The sequence below is a fragment of the Esox lucius genome, chromosome 25 (assembly GCF_011004845.1).
Source record: "Esox lucius isolate fEsoLuc1 chromosome 25, fEsoLuc1.pri, whole genome shotgun sequence".
Taxonomy (NCBI): domain Eukaryota; kingdom Metazoa; phylum Chordata; class Actinopteri; order Esociformes; family Esocidae; genus Esox; species Esox lucius.
In genome coordinates, this window is record NC_047593.1 from 8,646,365 (window position 1) to 8,672,585 (window position 26,221).

The 26,221-nt window shown below is 46.1% G+C and overlaps 1 protein-coding gene across 7 annotated transcripts in view; it reads left to right on the forward strand.

The window, feature by feature from the left end:
* The window catches only part of sorbs2a (sorbin and SH3 domain containing 2a), a 66,795-nt gene that overhangs the window by 25,126 nt on the left and 15,448 nt on the right, over positions 1-26,221 (forward strand). For 2 of the 7 annotated variants that reach the window (XR_003778089.2, XR_003778090.2), the window contains 13 exons: positions 4,199-4,254; positions 6,015-6,150; positions 9,462-9,488; positions 9,683-11,354; positions 11,752-12,195; positions 12,927-13,056; positions 14,118-14,293; positions 16,717-16,783; positions 18,406-18,459; positions 18,635-18,851; positions 19,096-19,210; positions 22,902-22,985; positions 25,320-25,376. Coding sequence is in view for 1 of the 7 variants with exons in the window: in XM_020043856.3 (XP_019899415.3) it covers positions 4,245-4,254; positions 6,387-6,476; positions 9,462-9,488; positions 9,683-9,804; positions 10,752-11,354; positions 11,752-12,195; positions 12,927-13,056; positions 14,118-14,293; positions 16,717-16,783; positions 18,406-18,459; positions 18,635-18,851; positions 19,096-19,210; positions 22,902-22,985; positions 25,320-25,376 (2,196 nt within the window). In the remaining 6 variants the exon portion in view is untranslated. Of the gene's footprint in view, positions 1-4,198; positions 4,255-6,014; positions 6,151-6,386; positions 6,477-9,461; positions 9,489-9,682; positions 11,355-11,751; positions 12,196-12,926; positions 13,057-14,117; positions 14,294-16,716; positions 16,784-18,405; positions 18,460-18,634; positions 18,852-19,095; positions 19,211-22,901; positions 22,986-25,319; positions 25,377-26,221 lie in introns of all 7 variants that reach the window. The other 5 variants (XR_002196163.3, XR_002196164.3, XM_020043856.3 and 2 more) reach the window with 4 other exon arrangements.

Here is a 26,221-nt window from a genome sequence, read left to right on the forward strand (position 1 = left end):
ATCGGATACCAGGAACGCAACTTGTTTTATAGCTGTTTAAGCTCTAAAGACATTTTAATGGCCAGGCTCCAAGCTCCCTGCTGGTTTTCGGCACCTGGGGCAGTGTGGGTTTTCATTTGGGGTTTTCCAAATCACCGCAGGCGTGGGTCACACTAGACTAAGCGTGGCTGAGTGCCAGCTAGGGGCCTGGGTGTGGTCGCACGGGGAGGGAAGGTGTTATTATAATCTGAAAAATCCAGTCGGACAAAGTTATTATTATTATGATTACTCTCTTGATAGGTAAAACACAGAGGTTTTATAGTCTTAGCTGAGAGTGAGTGAAAGCATGAACTTGGTTTCAGTGTCCCTCCATGACACAGCTGCCGTGTCGCCTCTGGTCTTGCCCCTAGAAACATAATCCCTTTAATCTAGCCCTGGTTTAGATGGCGACAGGCCACGACACCTGCCCTGTGATTTAACCTAGGCCTGTATGTTTGTGAGTCCTGAGGTGCGTGTGTGAGCAAGATTTACGAGGCGTTACTGTATGTAAAAGGGGATTAGTCTTGAGTGCCGAGGGCGTTCCGCGGTGCTTGCTTTTGTTCGGTCTCTTGGGGCAGCAGAGGCTTTCCTTTCTGTCTTCCCTAATTGATCAAGAGAGAACTTTTTAAAACATTTACTACTTAATTGCACAGTCACTCACATATTTTAAGCTAATACTGTACAGTCTACGGTGTGTATATTCAAATAGTTTGCCTCACTGCCTTCATTGATGTAATTGCCCAGGTCCTAGCTAGCAACTGTAGCATGAGCAAGCATTTTTATTGCTCTACAGAAATGAATCACAGTGCTTTGTTAGCCAACACTACAGTGGCTCGTGATAAACGGTTAGCCATTATGTAGCACAATCTGCTAGCCTAGCATCATTGGCGCTTGGACGAATCACATTACTGCGCTAGCCCCATGACTGTTGTGGCAAGACGTATGGTGTGTGTTATAAAGATCAATAGAGTACTAAGTGCTTTTTTTCTCTCACACTTTCTTTAAAAGAGAGAGAAAGGAATTTTCCAGTTTGCTATGTGCCTAACTGAGATCATTGAGGTTGAAGACAAGGTTGAGATACTTAAACGTTAAGTCTGGGCTCTTATAAATCGGCCATTAGCTCATATTATACCAACTAAGTGGCCTTGTAGGAAGTATCCGCTCTGAGATTGGAAGATGGGGAGTTCCATCCCTGCCAAGTCATAACAAAGACAATGGCACCGGGTGTGTCTCTGCTTGGCACTCAGCGTTATGGTGATAGGTTGCGAAGAAGGCCCTTGGATGGGTGAAGCCTACTATACAGGGGTCGTACATCAACCTGCAAAACTCTACTCTAACACGTTCCAGCACATTTTCTCACGGACTGTGAGAGTCGCTTGCTTTCTCCTCTTCCCGTGAGTGCGTGAGAGTGTTCTGTGTCGTTCTATTTCCAGTGCCTTCCGTATGAGAACTATTTCAGGGTGGTATACCTGGCCTGGTGTCTCTAACCAGTAGACATGACGTGTGGGGATGACTCTGTCACACGTATCTCAGTAGTCTAAAAGGGGCTCCCTTCCTCTGGGTGTCATTTGTGCTTGGTTAGCTGATGACAACCATGTCAGTTGATAGCAGGCTTGAGGTTGGTTGCATTTAACTCACTGAGTGCCAGAGATCCCGTGAAAACATTTGTATCTTGTTGCTCTGCCCTCCTATTTAGCCTCACATTGATTTTTTTTTAACATTTTCCATGGTTCCTGGTTTCCTGGTTGTATGTTTATCTATGATTAAGAAAAATTGCTGTGGATAATACTTGAATGCACTCAATACTTCATGCATGCCAAAATTACAAAAAGAAATCTGTGGATTGCCTTGTCAAACACTAACTTGTATTTAATAGCCTAGCAATTTTATTTTGGCAACTGAACATGCTTTTAAATGATGCCCACCTTATCAAGATTGTGTTTTATAATAGGCTGTGTTTTATAATAGGCAGTTTTTGGGGTTTTTTCGGAAAGAACTGTAGTTCTGTGATGGCGGATATGCAGGGCTGTGTTAAAAAAATGCTAGTGAACTTACACGGCATTATACAGACCCTTGACAAAGTATTCAAACCCCTGACCAATTCTATCATATTATTATCAAATTAAGGTGACATTGGTTTCATGATTTCATTTTTATTATAAAAAATGTATTTTATTCCAAAGTTAGCCTGTCTGCTGAAAAACTGATGCTTGGAAGGAAATTCAACTTTCAGCAGGTAACTGAGCCCAATTACAAGGCCAAAGCAACATTGGAGCGGCTCAACAAAATGGTGAATGTCCAACAGTTGCCCAATCAAAGGACCGATGTCAATTCCAATAAGAATTTCTGACACTTTTTGAGAATATTGGTGCACTGGAGTCATCCAGCCAACTTGAACAACCCGGGAGCATATCTGCCAAGAAGAATGGGTCAATATCACTCCTACACTGTGGTTAAAACTAGTAAATGGTTACCTCAAAAGACGTGTATCTGTTGCTGCAGTGAAAAGTGGCTCTAAAGCATGAAAAAGTAAACTTTGTTGGGTTTCAAAATCTATTTAAGATGCTTTTATGTGATTTGGATAAGGGGTCCATTATTAGCTTTTCTCTAATTGAGTTTGGAGGGGAAAAAACATTTTAATGGGCCAACTTTGAGTGAGTTAAATGGTTTTGTCTGTGCTTCAGGCAATGCCCCATCTGTCTGTGGCCAACCATGTCATTTTTCTCTGGCCAACCATGTCATTAGTGTCACGAATGCCAACTTGTGCATTTGTAAACAAAACATTTAAATGGCTTGCCATTTAAGATTACATCTTGTTTAGCTTCTTCGTCAACATCCTTTACTCTGAACTGTTGACTGTAAATGTCGGTTAGCGAGGATGGTGTCAGCTAAGTGTGGTTGATGGGGCTGTTTTATAAATGTGTTGTTCGACTCTTTCAAAGGTTCCCTCGGAGGCCGTCATGTTTGCTCTAGCCCAGCACTACTGTAACTCGTGTTACCATTAATAGAGGTGCTGGAGAATAATTAAGTGAGTGGTGTAAAATCTACTCGCCACTTCTGTAATGCAAGATTTGATTGCCTCCATTTTTCCATGACTCTTTCCCACTGGGTGTATCATTTTTCCCCCAGTTAATGCAACAACTAGTCAAATAGAGATAAAGACACATTTCCTGCAATTGTAAAGGCCAGACTACCCAAACACACTCTTAATCACTGCACCAGCGTCCCCGGCAGTCCTGGGACATGTTACATACCGCACTCCTCTCTGCCACAGGAGTGTGTATGTTTGTGTGTGTTTGTTTGTGTATATGTCTTGCAGCCCTGTACATACCAGGCATGTTTGGTCCCCTCCTCCGTGAGTTGGAACCGACAAGCTCAGGTCTATAATGTCACGTGAATGTACATGCACAAACCCAGTCACACACACTACAGCATCTGTTAATGATACCTGAGAACTTTCCAACAGGACACTCAAGTGTATTTTTTTCTGTCATCCAATCTTCAGATCCGTCATGTGGTTCTTATGTTCCTTTACTGTTACACAGAAAACACAGTGCCTGTTTAATATGAGTGTACCCAGCACAGTTAATAACTCATTAGGGTTACATTCGTCCCTCCTATTAAAGGCCTAAAATATTGCTCTCGACTACGAGGACAGTATCCCAGTATGACGGATAATGTCCGAGGTGCCGTTCTATAGTTGATTTCTATTGACCGCAACGTCAGCGCTTCATCCATAAACCCATTTGTTTCTACCAGATGTTTTCTTTGGCGCCTCGTCAGAAGTAGTTAGGCTTTTTCTCTGCGGCTGTTATGATTGAGCTCTTGTGCTCAATGAAGTTCAGTTCTGAAATTGAAGGAATGTATATAAATAGGATTTGCCTTCCAAATGCAACAAATGTCCAGGTGTTTTGCTCCAGCCAATTTGAAGCCAAAACAAGGTTTAGACAATTGGAGGAATCAATACTTGGAGTGCTTTTAGGGGTATTTCACTTCTCCAAGTCAAAGTGCCCCTGTTAGAGACGTTTGTCTTTGAGTCATGAGTCTTGGATTCATCCTGATGGAAAAGTGATTACCTTTTGGTCCACCTTGACTTTGTCTTGGAAACCAGCCCTAAAAATGAGGGCAAGCTTTACCGGGAGTAAGAATCTAACCTCCATCTCCGGTTTCTCTGTTGCAGGAAAGTGTGTCCAGCTTTGGTAGAACTGTTAGGAGAGCTCTTCAGAATGAATACAGGTATGTGATGTGCCTCTACACACTTTAACCCCACACACCTGCATGCCAGGGACAAGAACGCCTTCAATGTCCAAAATGTTTTTAGTTGTATGGTTCTGCTTTGCATTTGTTAGGGGTGTTGGAGTCGATCGATGCGTGAGTGTTTTGTATGTGTCAGGCTTTCTGTGGACCCGAGGAAGAGTGGCTGCTACTTAAGCAGGACCTACTGGGGTTACAAATAAACAAAATAAAAGAAACAACAACATGTCCCGAGGAAAACCTTTATTTAGTAGCTATATATGAAATATGCTTTACAGTACAATTACCATTATGCATAACATATACACTGCATGTCACCCATCATTAACATTGCGCACTTATTAATGCATGCTGAATTCAAGGCATTGTGCTATGGCTTATCCAACTCTTATTTTATTATTTTGCATTTGCCAGCAGGCATACTTTTTCTTGCCTGGGTTGCTTAGCTATGCAATCTCTAAATCAAGCATTTTATTTTTTACACTGCCCAAGGATTATGATTTCATGTTTCCAAACAATAACAAAGGATCTTGAAGATAATGTTGAAGCATTACTGGGATAGGGCCATTACCATTTTTTAAAGTAGAACAGTTACTGTTACAGGATCATTACCTCTATAATGTAGAGATATCACTGTTATAGGGGCATTACCCATTTATTATGTAGGAACATTACTGTTACAGGAGCATTACCTGTTTTTAATGTAAAAACATTACTTTTACTTGACAATTAACTATTTACTATGTATAAACATTACTGTTACCGGGACATTACCCATTTATTATGTAGGAACATTACTGTTACAGGGACATTACCCATTTACAATGTGAAACAATTACTGTCACACTCATTTTGCATTTTGATCCAGTTACACACCCACCAAGCTGATACTCGCCATTTAATCTTAAAGTTGTCCCCCATCCCGAGATGTATCAAGCAGTTAAAATGAATTATTACACAGTCAAGCTGCCAGTAATTGTTTAGATTGGTTCCCTTGTTTGTTTGTTTTTATGTCTTTATATCATAACTGCTATTAAGATGTCAGTAGCCTCTGTGTGTTCCAGAATCTTATTTTGTTACGATCATCGTTTTGATTAGTTCAATGCAGCGTTGGTAATCATTTACATTACATCACAGAAGTAAATGAGCCACAGAGTTCACAAAGACGTGTACACTGATTTATTGAGAGGCCAATAGCCTCCACACAATTTAAGTTGCTCATTTGAAAGAGGAATTCCCCTCTTTTTCAACCTTAGTGTTTACATTCTGTTTACACTGGATTGGTGCCGGAGCTGACAAGGAAGTTGAAAAGTGGTGGAATTTGCCTTAAAAATAAATGGAACATCTCACTACATTCCAATTATGGGAGCTTTTATTGTGGAGAAAGACAATTTTATCTGAAGGCATTTTTTTTTTTTTTACCCCAATATTACCTTCTTAATGGCCACGGTCACTGAATAGTCTTGCTTGGCGAGGGATTCTCTGCCCACTCAAAGTGGTTTATTACTCCTACGATGATTAAGTGAGCATGAACGTTAGTTGGCCCTTGAGGCACTGTTCAAACGAAGCAGGAAGGGGACTTCTAATTGCGGCGTATTTGCTGATTCCATCGGGCTGGAAACAAACACAACTTATTTACGATTTTGTTGGCAAGCCTTATAAAATCTAGACCGAACCTGTCGTTTTTATTGTAACGTAAGCAACGGGATAAACAATTATTACCATCTTTTTTTTTTTTAAAGGTAGAGTCAGCGCTATGATTTCATAACTTGCTGCTGACACATAGAAACAACAGCAGGATGACATAAAGGGAGTGCTGTTAACAGGAAGATACCCGGACTGTGTGTGGTCTCATATTGCAGAGTCTACCTTTTTAAGGTCTGTTTATCTGTACGCTGACCCCCACCCCCCCACCTTCTCCCTCCATCTTGAAATGAGCCGTGACCCTCCTCCAGTCCCCGTTGCGTCACGATAAGGGATCCATTGTAATGCATGTGCTTTGCCTCCTCTGTGGTGGGGGCTTTGGCTGCGTGCGTGCGTGCATGCGTGCATGCGTGTGTTTAATTGTGCGTGTGCTGCTTCTGCTGCCATGGCTGCCGACCGTGCTTTCCCAGACAGCGGAGGACACGCTCGCAAAAGCTCCGCCTTGCAACTCGCCCTCTCCTCCATGAAGCGGGTCCAGAGTTTCCCCAACCTATCCACAGGTATTAACAACACACGCGCCACTTTAACGCTTAACACACACACACCACCCTGACCCACCCTGACCCACCCTGACCCACCCTGACCCACCCTGACCCACCCTAACCACACAGCCTGTCGCACCATTACTTGAAGCGGGTAAGTTGAAGGCCTTGCTTGGTCAGACTAATTACTGCAACAGCATTGCGTTCTGTCGTACGAGCGCCGTCCTGTCACAGGTTTAGCTCTTTGTTCCAATGTTTTATTCTCTGTTCTTCTACCTCACTCTTCCCGCCTCCCCCTCCACATCAGTTCTCTGCGACGTTTGTCTCTTTCCGTTTTGTCGTCCTGCGGCACCGGTTTTCCCCTTTGTAGCTTTCTCCTCCGATTGAATTCCCCCTCTTCTTCTTCTCCCCCTTTTGTTGTTCCCGTCGTTCCTCTGAGGTCGGATGGTTCATGTGAGTTCCTCAGAGACTTGCTTAGATGAAGTGAGACATGGTCTGAGGGAATTCCATTGCAGCGGGTGTGTGTGACCGCTAAAAATGGTGCTGTTTTGGGGCAAACCATGACAACCCTGACTCATTCGTACCATTCCGCCTGGTGAGAAAGTCAGGGGTTTGGACGCTGTGCGTTTGTCTTTCATTTAACCTTCAGGGGAAATGTCAAACTCTCCAGCAATGAATGTAAAATATTTGTTTGCAGGAGTTGTCATGCAGGTAGTAGCCGTGCTTTCAAAACACCAGGGACCCACCGAAATCACCCTTTTTTTTTTTTGTCTGTTTGGGGTCAACGAGGGCTTGAATATCAGTTGGCCAAGTCAAATCAGGTGTGCTGGACCAGGGAATCACTGCTGTACAGGCCATGATTGACAAGAGTCGTCAGTTGACTTTAACCCCTGACAACAAGGCCAAATACGATGCTTTTCAACTCCCCTACATCAGATGATTAGGTTGTACTTCCAGTTCTAGATCTATGGTTTAGCAACATCACACTCACCTGTACGTCTGCCAAAACACTAACCCCTATGGCTAATTCAGAATTGAGAGGCGGGACAATCTGATCTCAGATCTGTAGTAAAGCTCAATTTCTGCCCCGAGTCTGCTTTGTAGAACAAGTTGCCCCATTCAAGTGTGGTTGGCCCGAGGCTGTTTGTTTTAACAACTCTGGCTTGCATTCCTTGAGTTTACATTTCACATTGAAGTCATTTAGCAGATGCTGTCATCCAGATTGACTTACGGTAGTAAGTCAGTGCATACATTTTCTTACATTTTTCATACTGGCCACTCTTGGGAATTTAACCCAGAGCCTTGGCTTTCCAAAATCCATGCTCTACCAAGCATCATGTGACCACTGGAGGTTGGAACCACACAGCAGAACAGTGAGACCTTGTCCTTTACTGGCCAAGTAATAGGCTGTTCCAACCCTTGTTGCTCATGTGTAAAGTAGTCAAAGACGCCTCCCTTGAAAAATAAAATGAGCAGAGGCTTTCAGCGCTGTGCCTATGCAGAGACCATGGACTCTTCAGCTGGCATCATTCAGTGGGGGTTTTAAGACCACGCCAGGGATATAAAAACACAACTCGCCTCATGGCATTTCCACTCTTAATCTAGCCACACACACACACACAAGAATACTTATACTCCCGCACACGCATAGACACACTTCATCTCTCGGCTCTCTCGTTCCCCTGTCCGTGTATTCATGATGTTGGTTCATAAAGAAGGAGACTCTTAAGAGCTTCTGTCCTGGCTTATGGGAGTTTCCTTTTCTGTTTTGTTTTGGCGTCTCTGTCAGCAATTCTCACTCCGCTGCTATTCTCCAAAGCCACCCGCAGTCCAAACTATATGTCTTTGAAGTAGACACATGACACAGTTGTTTGGTATATGCCTGGCACCTCCCCCAGAAGCTACGGTCTATTTTCCACAGCCTTATCGTCTTCGAAACCTATCCTTGATTAGACCTAGTTCCCCATGTTTCATTTCTTCCAGTACCATATCTGATTGGATTTGATGAATTCCAACTCCCATGTTTAGTTCAAGCAGCTCAGCTAGTTCTGGAAAAAATGCCACAAATGAAACCAGAAGAGGTACAAACACTAAAATGTGTAAACATCTTAAGAACGCCAGAGCACTACATTGTGTCTTAACAAAATCTATACTGTCAATGTGGTGTAGTATTTTTAGCCACTTCAATGATTTGTTTGGGTTGTTATTAAATGGGTTGTCAGTTAGTTAGCCCCTGGATGCTTCTTGGGATTTCCTCATTGAGTGTCTCTTGCTGGCTAGCTACTGCATGACCTCCTACCTCTAATAATAGTCTTCTAATCCCTATTTTATTTGACACTAATCCCCCTGTTGAGTTAATAGCGGTTGAGATATGTAGACGGTTGCACAGGGTCTTGTTCGACAGGACACAGCGTAGGGAATCGTTTTGCGTCTGGTAAACACACCTCTTATTACACAGATTCAGGCGGTGCCTTTGCTTGTTTGCTCAGGCTGGTTCCATTTTTATGCCTGAACCCTGTCTAAATTACTGTCTTCTGAAAGAACAAAGAGTGTATCAGTATGGACCCCTGTTCTATTCACTGTGTTTCATCTGATAGCTTAAATCCAGCTAAATGTTTGGGAGCTCTACTGGCTTATGAGAGCTGAGTTCAGTAGTTACAGAACATCGAGATGAGAAAAGATGGTCTAGAACATGCGGAATCAAACACAACTTTAGGGAACATAGAAATATATAGAATAGAAATAGATTGTGTAGGACAGACCTGCCTCTATGCCAGTTCTCCATTGTTACAGTGTCCCTTCTATGTGTCACTGAGCTGTTTTTTCCTTCCCTAAATGTTTCCCTTTCCTGTCCTCCTCTTTAAGCCACAACTTAATTTTCTTTCAAAATAATCAAGCCTGATAGGTTTGTAAGTTTCTGGATCCACCTTTCGTGTGTTTATTTGGCTGTACATTGATGATGAAACTGATTCTAGGTCTCTGTGTTTTCTTCTTCCCACGCAGGGAGTGAGTCTCACTCATCTGATTCAGGTAATCACACTTCAACGTCTTCTTCTTTAAAGCCTCAAATAAGACACGTTGCTTGCAAATAAGACAACTCTTGTTCCTCTGTAGACTGTCAGCCAAGGAATGAATGACATTGTGCTATATAGGGGGCTGCTGTAAGACCAGTCGCCTAGAATTGTATTTCGAGTTGTGCGACTGTAATTCTGTCCGGGTCGTAGATGCTTGGCGGTCACGCAGCACCGACGGTCTGAGGAACGGCGAAGACATCAGTTCCTCCCTGGCCGCCAAAGGCTTCCGCAGCGTCAGGCCCAACCTGCAAGACAAGAAGTCTCCCACACAGGTGAACACACACACACACACACATCCACGGCGTACTGTTAAGCAACCTCTCCACGTGACGTCAGATGAAAGAGTATACATGCTATCCTGGTTGAGGTCACAGGCTAAGGGATCCATGTTTAATCCAGAGTAGTTAAACCCAGTGTGTGCCAGTCTTTAGGAGGATGTTTGTGATTGTTAATCCCATCGTGTCGTTCTGTCAGCAGCAGTGCCTCCAGAGAATTTTCCCTGTCAACTTTTTCCATTGATTCATGTCGATGTGTTTCAGCGGCTATCGAGAGGGAGTGAGTGTGTGTGTGTGTGTTCGTTCATGTGTGTGTTTATGGCTACATATAGGGAAAATAAACATGCGCATTCTGTCTATCACATTTCTTCAATCGTCTAATTATTATAATATTCTTCCCTGTTTCATTTTGCTTTTCAGTGAGACCTAAATCAGACCACAGCCTAAAAAAAATCTGCAGACTATAATTTTTTTTATTCTGCTCCAGTGTTTTGTACCTTCTACTTGTATTATTTTGTATTATTATTTTTGTATTAAGAGTTTTGTGGTTTGTATTCTGACTCTGGGTTTAGTGGTTTGTATTCTGACTCTGGGTTTAGTGGTTTGTATTCTGACTCTGGGTTTAGTGGTTTGTATTCTGACTCTGGGTTTAGTGGTTTGTATTCTGACTCTGGGTTTAGTGGTTTGTATTCTGACTCTGGGTTTTGTGTTTGTTTTCTGACTCTGGGTTTTGTGTTTGTATTCTGACTCTGGGTTTAGTGGTTTGTATTCTGACTCTGGGTTTTGTGTTTGTATTCTGACTCTGGGTTTAGTGGTTTGTATTCTGACTCTGGGTTTAGTGGTTTGTATTCTGACTCTGGGTTTTGTTTCTTATTTCTATCGTTCCACTGGTAAAAAGGTTGCTTGTTGCTTTTCTCATTCTCTTATTCTAATTGTCTGCCCAGGCTGTCAGTCAGGTCCCTCTCCCGCCCCCTAGGAGAGAGAGCTACTCCTCCCCCAAACCAGGTGCTGTCCCTCCCTCCTACAGCTCCCTCCTTGCCGAGGCCCTCGGACCCGGGACGCTGTCTCTCTCCAACGAGAAGGCCGTCCTCAAGGAGTCCTACACAATGAAGAGCACCTCCTCTTTCTCCTACTCTTCAGGAGCCTCCACCCGACCCAGATCAGAGCCAGAATTTAAACCCCCACAGTCAAACCCCAAATCTCCTCTAGCCTTCCCCACTGCTACTTCCACCCGCACCGCCGCCTCCGCCCAGCGCAAGGTGTCCTCTCTCAGACTCACCCCCGTCCCTGTCCCCGACCCCCCCTCCCACCGACCCGCTCCCACCTCCTCCCCTCCGCCGCCAACCCCCCGTAGGGTCTCCTCCGTGGGCTCCCAGCACACAGCCACCCTCTCCGTCCAGATGGCCCCGCGAACCCCGGAGCCAACGGGCTCCAATCATCCGGCCCTCACCCCGACGCCCAAGGCCCCGGCTTTGGTCCCTGTGGAGGGCCTGAAGGTCACACCCCCGCCTCCAGTTCCACCTCGACCAGGCGCGGCGGATGTGGTGGTACTTTAACTGACTCCCAGTTTCCTAATAAACCTCCACCTTAATGTTCTTCAACCGACCACACTAACTAATATGATGTGCGCGCACGTGTCTGTTGGTGTGTGTGTGCGCGTGCCCACGTCTGTGTGTGTCAGGGGGATCACCTGGCTTAGGAGCACAGTGTGTTTTGTTCCCAGTATTTTAAAACACATAAATCAACTTTTTGACCTCACGCCCACACTGAAGGTGACGCCCTCCTGCGCAATACGACGCTGTGTGGCAAACCACCATGTCATTTCCTGTGGCACACCGTTTCACTTCCTGTCCTGTGCGGACCACCCGTGCATAACAGCCTCACTCTAAACTCTCTCCTCCCTCCCTTCCCTTCCTCCTTCATCGCCTCATTCTACCCCGCCAGGGCTCGCCTCCTCACCTCCGCTCCTCCGGCTCCAGCACCTGGCACTCCCCTTACAACCGCCACAGCGCCGATTCCGTGGACCCCCTGGCGGGCATCAAAGCCATGTCGCCCACCCCGTACGCCCCCTCCCCATACGCCACACTGGAGCGCGGCGGGGCCGACCGAACGGACAAAATTGGCCCGGTTAGCGCCGGTGCGGTCGGATTCCCCGGCTGCGTGGCCGATGCCGCCTCGACCTCGCCCCCGCTCTCCCCAGTGACGGTGTCAGCGCTCAGCCACTACTCGACGTCGACGGTGGGCCTCCTGGAGGAGTTGCAGATCTGCGGCCTCGACTCCCCCGGTGCCTCGCCCACGCCCTCGCCCACCCTCAGCCACGCGTCGGCCTCAGCGTCCACCACGGGCACCGACGAGGCGCTAACCTCCACCCCTGCTGCAGCCACTAACGTAACTATCCCGCTCCCCCGCCAATCCGCTAACCGCTGCTACTCCGATGGAGCTCGAACTCCCCGACTTCACATCCGAAACTCTCACCCCAATCGAGCGTCCGCAAGCCCCTCCAACTAATCTGCCTTGTGCGAGTTTGTGCTACAGTCGTAAACACCCCCTTTGCGCTTTTCTGAGGGTTTGTCATGCACTGCTGCCTGACCTTTGTAACATGTCTTTTTCAGTTCATACTGTCTTTCTCACATGCTCAAATGGGAGGATTTGTCATTACCAACCGCCATTAACTCTTTACAAACTTCTTTCCTTTCAGTTTATTTTCTGGTGTGAGTTTTGCATTTGGGTCTTTCAATGTGGTGTTTATGTCTCTTGTGTGTGCTCTTTGTTGTTTTCTAACCAATAACGAAATCACCGGTTGAAATAAGTCCTGCTGTTTGTCGACTACTAGCTACTGTACGGACGCATTTCTCCCCCTAACAACCCTGTTACGATTTTAGTCTTTCTTGGACACTTTATTACACCTTGGTCTCCACAATCTACTATTTTAGCTGTTTCATTCTACCTGTTACCCAATTCTTAGAACAGACTCCTCAATTCTTAGTGCCAACCTGATCCTTAAACAACTGATTCTGCTGCAAGTGGACAGGTTTGTGTCCCATGAGAGGTTAACAAGCTGTTTACCGAGCTGTTTCTGATGCCCCGCGCCTCTGTTTTTTTCACATTCGCTCCTTCAGGGCCAGGCTATTCAAATGGCCATGAATGGAGGTGCCCCCCACCCCCAGAGGCCCTCCTCCCCACCAGCCTACCCCCCTCCCCCTGCCTCCTTCAGCCCAGGGGCCATCCGCAGGCACGGTCGGAGCACAGGTGAGAGCCGGAGTCCACTCCCGCACAGTAGGTGGCAGTACCGCCATAAAACCACAGAAGTAGTAGCTGGCCGGGTAAATGTAGGATTCTCTTTCTGCAGTTCGTAGAGTAAATGTGAGGGTAGTAGCTGGCCGACACCTTTCTTGTTGGGGAGTTGTGGCAGCTTCATTCCAATGCAATTCTCACTCCAAATACAGCTTCAGAATGTTATATCAGCAGGGCGACTAAGTGGGTCTTTAAGGAGTAAATTATGCTGAATGGGATTTTTTGTTTTTTACTTCATTTCTTCACCAAGAATCCTACATTATGGGGCTTTACTGCAAGGCAGCAGCTTATAGCACTTTTCCACACAGGGGCCATAATAAATAACTATTTTACAATCTCAGCAAAACCTTCAAATACATTTTTCTCCTACTCTCCTGCCACCCATATTATACAATTGAGCCAATCCAAAAAAAAAAAAGACCTAAGCTGAAATAGAGAAATCCTATCAAATAAAGTAGTCCAGAAATATTCCGATGTTTTTCGGGTGTTTAACATCAAATGCAGTGTGGGCCTTCACCCAAACAAATGGCAATAATGATTTGCCCGCTATTCTGAGTTCTTCAAATTGAAGAGTCATGACATAGCTGTTGTGATTTTTTTCCTGAACGCTTACTTGGTTATGAGATCTGTCTTCTCAGCATTTCTTACTGCTCGTAGATAATGGGCCTTTAATGAACATGCCTGGTTAAAGGATGTAGAGGGAGCGTGGCTGAGGTTTGCAGGAGATGATGTATTTACGGCTATCAGAAGAGATGGGAACCAATCGATATGGGAAGACAATGGGAAATGAATGAAAAGTGGACCTGACAGTGGGAATATGCTTAGCGATGCACAGGCCCACATTTACTTCAGAGCAGGTTATATTGGATAATTACACTTATCTTTTAATGTTGTTATATCTATGGGGTTTATCATGTGTGTGATATACTATTTCTCTATTACTGATCACTTTCTTCCCTCCCCCTCTTCTTCACTTGTCTGTCGTCCTTCACCACTGCCCCACACCCTCCGTGCAGAAGGTTCAGAGTCGGTGACACGGGAGTCCGTGGTTTCGGGACACAGCAGTGTAAGCAGCACAGTGCCCATCGCCCGCTTCTCCGAGGAGGAGAAGAGGGTGACGGTGATGAAGGCGCCCCACTACGAGGGCATCGGCCCTGTGGACGAGACAGGCATTCCCATCGCCATCCGCACGGTGAGGAGGGCACGCCTCTACACACAGTCACAAACACACATACACAAACGCGCGCACACACACACACACGTGCTGACAGTAAGGTGGAAAATGTAGTACACCACTTGGAAAGTTGTATTTTATTTACATGGGTGTATACATGGATATGTAATCTTCATTTCAACACTGTCGATAAATTGAGGTAATCTAGTTTAACAAATGACGCTGAAGGTACATTCAGTGTAGTTTTTTCAATTGTTTATTTTTAAAAAGTCAACAGAAAAGAATTTTCAGAGTGCGGAAGAAGTAAGTATAGTTGGTGTTGCCCCCTTTGGCTGAAATAAATTCCTACATTCTTCCAAGTCGTACATCAACTTGGAAGAATGTTTCCCCCTCTTTTCTACAGTACTATTTCAACTGTTTTGGGGCTTTCTTGCTTGTAAGACCCACTTAAAGCCCCCGCCCCCCCACCGCAGCATTTTGATAGGTCTGAGTTCTGGGCTTGGAATGTGATGTTCCGTAACTCTCCATTTCTTCTTTTTCATTCTTTCTGTTGTAGCTTTGCTTGTGTGTTTTGGATCATTGTCCTGTTCCAGGATCTATTTTTGGTTCAGCTACAGCTTTTTGACAGATGGCCTTACATTCTCCTGAAGAATTATCTGCTACAATATGAAATTGATGGTTGAATCAATGATGTCTGGTTGACCTGGCCCTCAGACAGCAAAGCAGCCCCAAACCATAATGCCACCGCCTCTGTGTTTTACAGCAGTATTACGTTATTTTTGCCAAACGACTCAACCTACCCAGAGCGCACAGTACCGGTACTTTTGGTCTTTACCCAGGCATTGTCTGGCGAATGTCAGTTGTGTCTTGAATATTCTTTCTTGAGAGTAGAGGCACCTTCCATCTAGGCCAAGTTTGTGCAGTCTCTCTCTGACAGTTTACTTGTCCACTTCAACATTGATTGTGGCAACAGAGGCCTTTAGATCCAGTTATTTTACCCTGGTGTTCTTAGAGACTTCTATGATAAATTAGGTTGCATTGATTAAGGAATGTGGTTGGAATTGAGCTCAAATATTCATGTGTCCAAATGTAAAACAAAAGAAATCCTGGGGTATGCTTTTTCACGACTGTATAATTATACACTATAGAACAAGGGGAAATAAACTATTTGGACACAGACTTAATGGCAGAACATTTGTTGAATTTCAATGGGATACATTTGGCGACAAAGCCTAGATTTTCCATCTGCGGTTGCTCACACGACGCCCTGATGTGCAGGGGAAGTAGCGCACTGCTATATTGGGAATAGTGTTTCATTTTGGATGTGCCCAGAGTGCGTAGAGTTTCATGGCCCACCATTTTGTCACGTTTTGGGGAATGCGGAGTATCTCTGGTCCTGTTGGTCGTTTGCTGTCTGAAATGCGATCAGGGCCCAGTGGGAGGAATGCTTTGGACATGTCAGCAGCTTTACATCCCTTATTTAGAGTCCTCTCTCTCTTTCTTGCTTTTTCATTCTCATTCCCTCTCTCTCCTTCACCATCACATGCCCCCTCAACTCTCTTCCTCTCTCTGCCAACTGTAATGAGGGACTCAGTTGAAGCCCTTGTTATTCTATTGCGGGAGAGTATGCAGCCTATCTGTTTGCGTGGGTGTGCGCTCACATCCAAGTGGGTCTGAGTACCTATCTGAGCGTGTATGTATATGAGAGGGCTTCAGAGAGAACGAGAGGGCCTGGCGGAGACGCACACGTCACTTCATTGGGTACACCTGTTCGAGGCCAAACAGCGGTTTAGTTGTTGTTTGAAACATTAGAATGGGGATTAAACATGATAGTTGGTGGGATTGTTTGTGCCAGATGTGGTAATTCCAGCATCTCAGAAACAGCTGTGGTTTTCACCCAGTACAGTCGCTCAAGTTTACAGGGAATGGTGCAGTGAACAAAAAAGCATTCCGTAGGTGTCAGTTCTGTGGGCTAAATCCTGTTTTTAATAGAGAGGTCATAGGAGAATGGCCAGACTCATCCAAGTTGACAGAAATTCCACAAATACTCAAATAACCACTCAGAGAGAGAGAGACAAATCTCCAGCAACAGACAGAGAGAGATGGAGTGAGACTCAGAAAACTCAGGAGAGAGAGCGAGACAGAAGCTCTGTGAGGGCCGAGAACATTCCTCTGACCCCTCTCACTCGTTACCGTGGCATCAGAGGGGGCAGTTGGCATGTGTGGCAGCCAGGCTCGGAATGCCCGGATACTTCAGGTCAAATACTCACTTCTCTCCCCAACCAGGTCTCAGTGACGCTCATTGCTATTGACCAGCCTGGCGATGATCGTCCCTTGTCGCCTGGCTACAGCACACGGACATTCCTTTTGCCTGTATTCTGTGTCGTCCATCTGTCGGTCTGTAACTGTTGTGGATGATGATTGTCTCCCCCCACCAACAGACGGTGGACCGGCCGAAGGACTGGTACAAGACCATGTTTAAGCAGATCCACATGGTTCACAAAGCAGGTGAGGGGAGGTTTACTGAGACTGGCTTTGTGTGTTTGTGTGTTCCCGTCTGTGTTACAGCCCTTGTTAAGCCAGAACAGTACGGAGACAGAAGCCATTAGGGAGAGAGTGGAAGGGGAGAGGCCGAGACAATGAGAGGAGAGTGAGAGGTCTGCTTTAACAGCCACCTCGGGGAAAAACCTGTGCAGCATCAGCAGCAGCGAAATCCAACGTTCTCTCAGTGAAAACAAAATCCCGAGTCATTTTCAAATTGGCTTCTTACCAAAATACAGCACACACCACACCATATTTACACCCTGCTAACAAACAAACAAAAGAAAACCATGGATCCTGTTCTTCTGCAGTGCTTAGCCTCATCCTAATGGACTGGCTTGAAAAGGTTTACTGTTTACAGATGATCTGATGCTTCTGCCTCCAAGCAGGGAGATCAAACTCCCATGTCCTAATTAGGATCAGACTGCAAATACAGCTGTGGAACCCATTCTCTTCTGTGGTTCTGCGGTCTGGGCAGTTCACACGAAAGGATGAACACTATTGAAGTAGAGGGAAGGAGGGGAGGTGGAGACAGAAGGGGGGTAGAGGGAGAGAGAATGGGGGAGGTAGAGAGAGAAAGGGGGGGTGTAGAAAGAGAGGATGGAGGTGGAGAGAAAGGCAGTAAAGAGAGAGGGGAAGTAGAGAGGAGATAGGAAATAAAGGACATAGGAGGAGAGAAAGGATGTAGGACAGAGGTGTCAAACCGGTTCCACGGAGTGCCGAGTGTCTGCAACCCTCACCTGGTTGTTTAGGTCTGAACTGGGAACCAATTTATAGGAAACACCAAAAACCTGCAGACACGTGGCCCTCCATGGAACCAGTTTGACACCTCTGACGTAGGAGGAGAGAGTGAGTAGACAGAGAGGGAGGAAGTAGACAGAGAGGGAGGAAGTAGACAGAGAGGGAGGAAGTAGACAGAGAGGGAGGAAGTAGACAGAGAGGGAGGAAGTAGACAGAGAGGGAGGAAGTAGACAGAGAGGGAGGAAGTAGACAGAGAGGGAGGAAGTAGACAGAGAGGGAGGAAGTAGACAGAGAGAGAGAGAGGAAGTAGACAGACAGAGAGGAAGTAGACAGACAGAGAGAGAGAGGAGGTAGACAAAGAGAGGGGAAGTAGGCAGGGAGAGAGGAAGTCAAGACAGGGAGAAAGTAGAGAGAGTGTGGGAGTGGGACAAGCAGAGTTGAATCTGTGTAAGGCTGCACTGCAGGGAACTCTGATCCATTGTGTGGGCTGCACCAAATCACATAGTCAATGCAAGACAGGTTTGTTCTTAACGGTACACACACACACACACACACCCGGCTTACTGTTCTCAAAGGATAACATCGATAGTCAGACGCTCATTCTCCTTGCTCCTTACACCGTATACGCCGTCCTGATTGGCTACCTAGAAAGCCTTTCGTTCGTCCACAGGGGTTTTCCCTGAGACAGGCAGAACATTTCTGCAGAGATGGAGTTGTACAATGTGTGTGTATGCACATAGAGATGCAGGGAAACCGCTGCTCTCAGCAGATGTCTGTGGTGCGTGCGTGCGCGTGTGAGCGTGAACGCGCACGGTGTGTCCTGCTCACATTCTGCCGTGTTCCTGCAGATGACGACTATGCGGACACGTACAACGCCACATACGCTGTCGTCGCTAACAACGGTAAGCATCACGCGGGGTCTCACCCTGAAGGTCTTCGGACCGACCACGGATCGAGAACTGTTCTACCCCCTCGTTCTCTCTCTCGTGTTCTCTCGTTGGACCTCTTCCATCTCTCGCTCACTCCCTCTCTCTCTGGTGTCCTCCTCCCCCCCCCCCCCCCCCCGGTCCCCCCTAGACACATACGGCCAGTCTTCCAACACCACCATGGCCCATCCTCCCCCCAGGACACACACGTACCGGCCTTTGGACAAGAGCCAGTCGGACAACGGGAGCCCCGGCACCTTCCGGGAGCCCTCGCCCTCCCCGGTCCCTCCACCGCCGCCGCCCATGCCGTCCCTTCTCCAGCTTAGGTCCAGAGACAGTGACCGGGAGCGCGACTCGTCCGACGCCATGTGAGACAGCCAACTGCGTTTTCTTTCTGCTTGATTCTAGTCCCAGAGCTGATTAGACGGAATCTTAGGCCTAGCTGGCAATGTACGCCGGGCCATGGACCTGAAGCCCTGACCGAAGGCCCAGTCCCACTTAGACCATGGCCCTATGGGCTTTTTACCACAGTGCTAGTACCTAGACCTGGCTTTGACGTCACTCTGAACTAGGGCCTAGGTCACACTGATGTCCTCTTTTTTTTCCTACCAGGAATCAATGGGGCCCTCCAGACAGTAAAGTGGACACTAGAAAGTACCGCGCCGAGCCCCGGAGCATCTTCGAGTACGAGCCAGGAAAGTCATCCATTCTGGAGCAGGAGAGACCGGTGAGTGGCCAGCGCTCTTTTCCTGTCTTTTTTTCTCAGCCTTGATATAGTCAGACTCACTTCCCGGGTGTCCTATTCCAGCCAGCCAGGTTAGGGGAGTTCCTGTTCAGTTAAGTGCAGGGGAGGTCACCAACTCTTCAGAGAGCCAAACTGAGTCTAAAACCTCTGGCCTCCATTGTCCTTTTCCAAGCATTCAGAACTCCATTGTCCATAATTCCCTTCTAATCTACAGCTTTCTTGGTTCCTAATGAGCAACTCCAACTATCGGTCTTGGAGTGCTAAATGGAGGCAGAGCGTTTTGTTCCAGACCACCACCAACTGTTGAAGACTGAAAGGGAGGTGTGTCAATCCTTGTGCACACAAAGGCTCTGTCCACTAGAACAGAGATGGAGACCCCTGTGCTCAACTCTAGTAAGAAGCATTTAGAGGTCCATATCTGGGATCAGCTTGCTTTTCCCAAGTCTAAAGCTCATCCGTCAGGGGAATAAACCCATTACAGCAGATCAGTGTCAAGCAGTGACTCCATTCTATTCTGCCTTCTGAAAGGCGCACAGCTGTAATTGCCTGACTGCTAATTTAATCTATTAGCTGCTATGTTGGTAATTATTCTAGATTTTATTTTTAATTCCGAACTGAGTCGTGATGAGGTATGGAAGGACAATCATGTGTCCTCATTGGTCGTATGGACATTTATTGATGGGCCTATTGGCTTACCGCTTGATCTTCATTGACGTTTAAAGGTATTCACTGGATGGTGTTTCCTCATTTTTCAGTGGTTTTCTGGTTTTCACTCAGGCTTCCTGATGCCATTTTAATCACGGGGGTGTTTTGGGTTGTGCCCAAATGTAATTTACTTTCCAAAGCACTTAGGAAGCCTTTCAGGCTCCCTTTTCCCTCCAAACGCACCACAAGCATCCAGTATTTTGCTTTCTCCTCCCAACTGGTCCCAAAAAGAGGAGCTGATGGCGAGTGGTGAGTTAAAGCTGTGTATCGTACGCAGTGTGTTTTGTTGACCAGGCTGGAGAGCTGATGGCTGGTGTCTATCCTCCAACCCTGTTGGAAACCATGTGATTTGGCCAGAGCCATAGCTGGAGCAACAGCTTGGCAGGAGGATGGCTGTCCAGGAGGAGAGGGTGTGCCTGACAGATAAGTCACTCATCCGGACCCTTTGTAACAAAATGTATGACTTTGGTCTTCCTCTGAGATACCCCTTCTCCACCCGGATCTCAGAAGTGATGACTTCTCAATGCTAATGTAACTCCCTTTCATGTTAGCCGGTGGCGTAGCTAGCATACAGAAGTCCGTGGCGCTAGTCAGTCATTCTAACCCATGGAGCAGTTGCGACGATATGGTCGCATACTTGATTTTAGGGTCCCCCGAGTGGCGCAGTGGGTCGGCCTCGCAATATCGCTGTGTCATCACAACCAGGAGTTTGTTTGAATCTCGATTGAGGCATGCCGACCATGGCTAGAGGCCCTGTGGAGGGAGGCGCAAATTGCCTCATCTAGTTTACATGTTTTAAATTTTAATAATTTCAGTTTGAATGAAACATTGCTTTTTACCTGTTTTGGAACACATCATTCAGATTCACAGGGTGCAGCTTGAACTTGTGTGTGTTTATATATATATATTGATGAGACCGCTGTGGTTTTTCCCACTGAGAAAAGGGCGACTCACCTCTCTGAGCTGAAGGAAGTCAGATTTAAGAACGTCAATACTGGTGGGCAGTCTGTTCCCCACCCGAGCAGCTCATAAACTACATCTCCCTGTAGACACCCGGACGGTAAATGTCACTGCCAGTCTGCGGCGTGCCGGGCCACAGCAGTGAATCACTCAGCCCCCCAGTGAACCTGATGGAAATTGACTGAGGAGTCATCCCCATCACCACTGCGTAGGAGTCGTCGCACCACTACCGGTACTCAAGTGCTCCGGGAGAGGTTGTGGGAGTGTTCACTCTTCAGTTTCTCTGCGCTCTGCTTCGAGGGCCCTAAGTTAACTTTGGAGAAAATCATTTTGGTGGGCTGAGTACATGTTGAGGTTTTAAATGAGACGTGAACGACGATCGCTGAGGAGGAATCCAGCCAAAGGTTTTTTCTCAGCTGGCCAAGTGTTCATCAGGTCACATTATGCAGTAACAGTTAGTTCTGCGGATACGGGGCAAATCTGGACCGCCAGTTGAGTTTTGTGTGGTGTGCGGCAGAAGATCCGGCTAGATCCCTGCCTAACCCAGTAGAGCAAGTGAACCTGGCAGGCTGTTGATGATCCATTTCTAACGTTGGCCCACGGGCACTGCAGGACCTAATGTTTAGGCTAGAAAGATGCTTTCCTTGAGTAGAGCTTAAACCAATCCATGTCTATGTACAGTGCATTTGGAAATAATTCAGATCTCTTTACTTTTCCACATTTTATAACATTACAGTCTTACTTATTCTGAAATGGATAGAATAGATTTTCCTCATCAATATATACACAACAGTCCACCATAACCAAGCAACAACTGTTTATTTTATTTGTAATTTTTTTAACTTTTTAGCAAACATATACAAAATTAAAAACAGTGAAATATCATATTTACATTGTCCGTAGAGCTTCAAGACAGGATTGTTTCAAGGCACAGATCGGGAAGGGGTACCAAAAGATTTCTGTAGCATTGAAGGTCCCCAAGAACACAAGGCCCTCCATCCTTCTTAAATGGAAAAGAGTTTGGAACCAACAACACTCTTCGTTGAGCTGGCTACCCTGCCAAACTGAGAAATTGGGTGAGAAGAGACATGGTCATGGAGATACTGATCGCAACTTTGACAGAATTCCTGTGTGGAGATGGTAGAAGTTCAGCGCTCCACCAATCAGGTCTTTATGGTTGAGTGGCCAGTTGGAAGCCACTCTGCTTGGTGTTTGCCAAAAGGCATCTAAAAGACTTTCAGACCATGAGAAACACGATTCTCTAGTCTGATGAAACTCATGTTGAACTCTCATAGTTTGTGTTGAAGTCTGTGATTATCCTTGAGTGGCCCAGCCAGAGCTCAGATCTAAAACCTCTGGAGATTCATGAAAATTGCAGTGTAGCGATGTTCCCCGTCCAACTTGAAAGAACTTGAGAAGATCAGCAGAGAAATAGCCTTTTTCAAACAAACATTTTTTGGGTAATAAAATATGCAAATGTCTGACAACTGATCTCACAAGGTCTTCCTAAGGAAAATATGGCCCTCTGCTGGAGAACTGGAAACACTACAAGACTTACCCCATGCGTTCTGTTTTGGCGTGTTCAGAGTTAGTTTTCCTTGTCATGAACAGGATACCCATGGACAATTCAGTTGACTGCTTACGTCTGTTTTTGCCGTTATTTTATCCACTAATTATTCTGAGATTGCCATCTTATTCACGACTTGGGAGTGAATATGTTTAAGTGTCGTGCTCAGAGACTGAACAGGGTCTTAGCTTCACCTTGTCAACTCAGGGATTCGGACCAGCGAGCTTTCGTCTTCTGGCTCGACGGCTCTTGACCTCTAGGCTACCCTGCCGCCCCGAAGTTTACCTCAGCGTTCGACTCTCCGTCAAGTCTGTGCAGCCAGGCGCTGCCCCCCCCCCCCGAACCTAACCATGAGATCCATGTCTTTCTATGTGCTTTCTCTTCCTCCTGTCCTTCACTCTCTCCCTCTCTCTCTCTGTGGCTCTCCACTCCTCTATCCAGACCTATGAGCTAAACCCAGATGACATAGATTTAGAGAACGAGCCTTGGTACAGGTTCTTTTCCGAGCTGGAGTTCGGCCGTCCGGTAAGTGAGGGTCCGTAACTCCCAACGCCACCCCAGCAACCCCGCTTTAGGTGTACCCCTCCTCCCACGCCTCCCCCTGTTGACCCCGCTGTAGCTGGATGGGAAATGTAGTCCAGGAGTCCTCCAACTCCCGTACTGGAGAGCTTTTTGGGGTGTGCAGGCTTTTGTTCTAGCCCGGGTGTAACGCACCTTTACTCCTTCTAAAAGGCCGCCTGCCCCACACCACGTCACTAACATTCAGAGAGTACTAGAGCGAGGTTGGCCGGGTCAGGTGTCACGCCGCTGGGTTGGAACAACAGTCTGTACTGCAGTGACTCATCAGGACCAGAGTCGGGGGACCTCCCCACTAGTAAAAGTGCCAGCATGCTGTTTGGGGCTTGTGGTGTGTAACTCTTTGTGACCGCTCTTGTCTTGTCTCTCCGTTTCGGTGAGCCTTGATCGGACCCTTAAATGGACATTCCTCTGCAAAGGGACAGTTTTCCTTTGTGGGCGATTCCCCGGAAAGATCAACCTGCGCATTCACATTTATTTCTGTATAAATATTTATATAATTATATATTTCATTTCCAAATGAATAAAGTGCAGACTTTATTTTACCATTTTATGTAGGAAACTGCACACATTTCATTTTGACCATGGTAGACCTACAATATTAGCTGTGTAGATGGAGTGGATAAAAAAGGGAAGTGTGATGACGTTTTTCTGTGTCCGTGTTTTAAGTCTTGTAGAAGTAGACAGTGTAGAGACTGGGACTGCCAGTGCAACATTAGAGGAGTTTTCAGAAAAGGTTTAAATTACATGGAGTGGAGAGCCTCTTCTGTAAAGGGTTTTTACATGATCGACAATAGAATTCTCTCTTTAATTGTCAGTGTCCTTTCTGATCCTTACATACATAATGGCTGTGGATGTGATGAATAATAAGGTATCGTAGTAAAATCAGATTCACCACATGTGTTCTGGGATGTAATCATTTTGCTGATATTGCTGATATTTTTGAAAATAATGTTTTCATTTTAAGATTATTTTGGAAAAGGTCTGCTGAAATGACGGCAGAATAGTCTTTTCTTAAATCAATGCTCCTTAAAATATAACCCGACTTCGCCTAGTGTCCCATTTCATTAGCATTTTTTTTTTTTTTCTTAATCTACAAACTTGCTCATTCGTTTATCACCCCAAAACGATGTCTGGTTCATGTTACCTCAATCATTTCGCCAACACATCATTATTTCTAAATCCATTTCTTTGGGGCCTTATAGGCGCAGACATAACAAGTCTTTCATCACATTTTGTTTGTCCTTTCTGTGAGGTAAAATTGGGATTTTGCACGCGACATACAGTCCATTAAGCTGCAATCGGCCGCATTGTATAATGACCAATTTTGGCAGTCATTTCCAAATGCAGGCTCTTTTACAATGTGTGAATACCACTGTTGAACACCTGGGGGAGTAGCAGGACTGAGCTGAACAGCCCATAAGAACAAATACTCAAGATGTGCTCTAAATACCGTAGCATTACCATATTTATATATTACATTGATGTGTTTAGTGTGAGGTTTTGGATGGATAAATGAATCGACAGCATCTGTTCAGAATATTGCACAGTTCCTCCTGCTCCTCTGACATGTCCAGCTCATGTGGCTGGTTTCTGTTGGCTAGTTTAGACGCGTTTATTTCCAGCCCTTTTCCCAAGTGTGTGGTTATCCACCCCTCCTAAACCTGAGGGGATCTGATTCCAAGGATCTTGAGGCGTCGGGTTAGTGTAACCGTACGGTGACTGGAGTTCCTGTTCTCCGTCATGTTCCTTATACCAGTCTCATTTCTTCCAAATCAACTGATGTACAAGTACACACTTGCGGAGCAGGGTCTGGAAACGGTCTGATTTATTCTCCCAGCTGTTAGCTCCATGTCGAGAAGCTCGAAGGAGAGGTTGGACTAACGTTATGTTTGAGCTCGTCCGTGTTCACGTCTGAATCCCTTCACTGTAGAATAGTCGCCCCTTCACTCGGCTTTGTGCTTTTCTGTCTCCGTGTTAGTCGTGTTTGCTTGTGTGACGCTTTGTGTTTCTAATGCACTGTACCACGTGGGTTTCTGAATTGGCTTGACGAAAAGTGTGACGTGTGTTTGTGCGTACCTGGGTGTATACGAGTGTGCTTTGCTTGCGTGCGTCTGAAACTCGTCCATCTCCTGTTCCTCTGTGCTCTAACGGATGACACTCTCCTCTCTCTACCCTGTTTTTCCCCCCTCCCCATGACGCCCCTGTCTCTCTCCCACCACTCCATCTTCACCTCCTCCTCTTCCTCCTCCTTGTCCTCCTCACCGCTGCTTGGGGCTCAAGCCTCCTAAAAAACGGCTGGATTATAATCCAGAGATCTGCCCACGCCGACTCACCGAGGTAAAACACTGTGACATTCATATGCTTTGTAAGAAAGGCCCGGGGGTTCTGGTCAGTGCTGTCTCACCAACTCCTTGTCATTGTAAATGTCTTTCTAAGGAGTTGGCGAGACAGCACAAACTCACTGGCGCCCAGGCTGAAATTTCTATTTCCATAAGAATTGGAGTCTTACATGGCTTGATCATTACATGTTGTGATTTGACTGACAGGTAGTTGTTACTGTGACAAACTATACAACTAACTGTACACCTGTTAACCCAGCTGTATGTGTACTCTGAACTGTGTGTTGTAATTACACTGTACCTGTACAATCTACCCATGTAATTACAATGTCAATCAATCGCTATGGGTGACCGCTATTACAAACGATCGCCGTGTACAACATAGCAAGGCGTTTTCAAATGGCTAGATCTTTCGTCATCTGTATCCAGCCATGCGTTTCATTCTTCTAAGTCACAGTCATCTTCGACAGCCTGCGTTTGCATTGGCTGTGCTATCGTCCACGTGCCTTGTCCTGTTGGGGGGACAGTTGCAAAGGATTTATCAGTCTGATCCTGATCTCCCCTCGTCTGTTGGTTGTCTATTTGTCTCTTTCAATTATTTACTGATACCATAGTATTGATTTGACTCTTAAGACATTTGCATTTTAGTAATTTAGTTGACACTTGCACATAGCTTTACAGTAGTGAGTCTTGGTCGTAGTGGGGGGGGGGGGCGGGGGGGGGGGGCGGCTGCTTATCTCAGGGCTTCTTTGCCACGTGAAGCCAATCCAATGAGTCCATTTCGGCTTTTGCAGCGATGCTTCTTAATCTCAAGCGTGAAAGGGTCCCTCCCTCGCTCTCCCT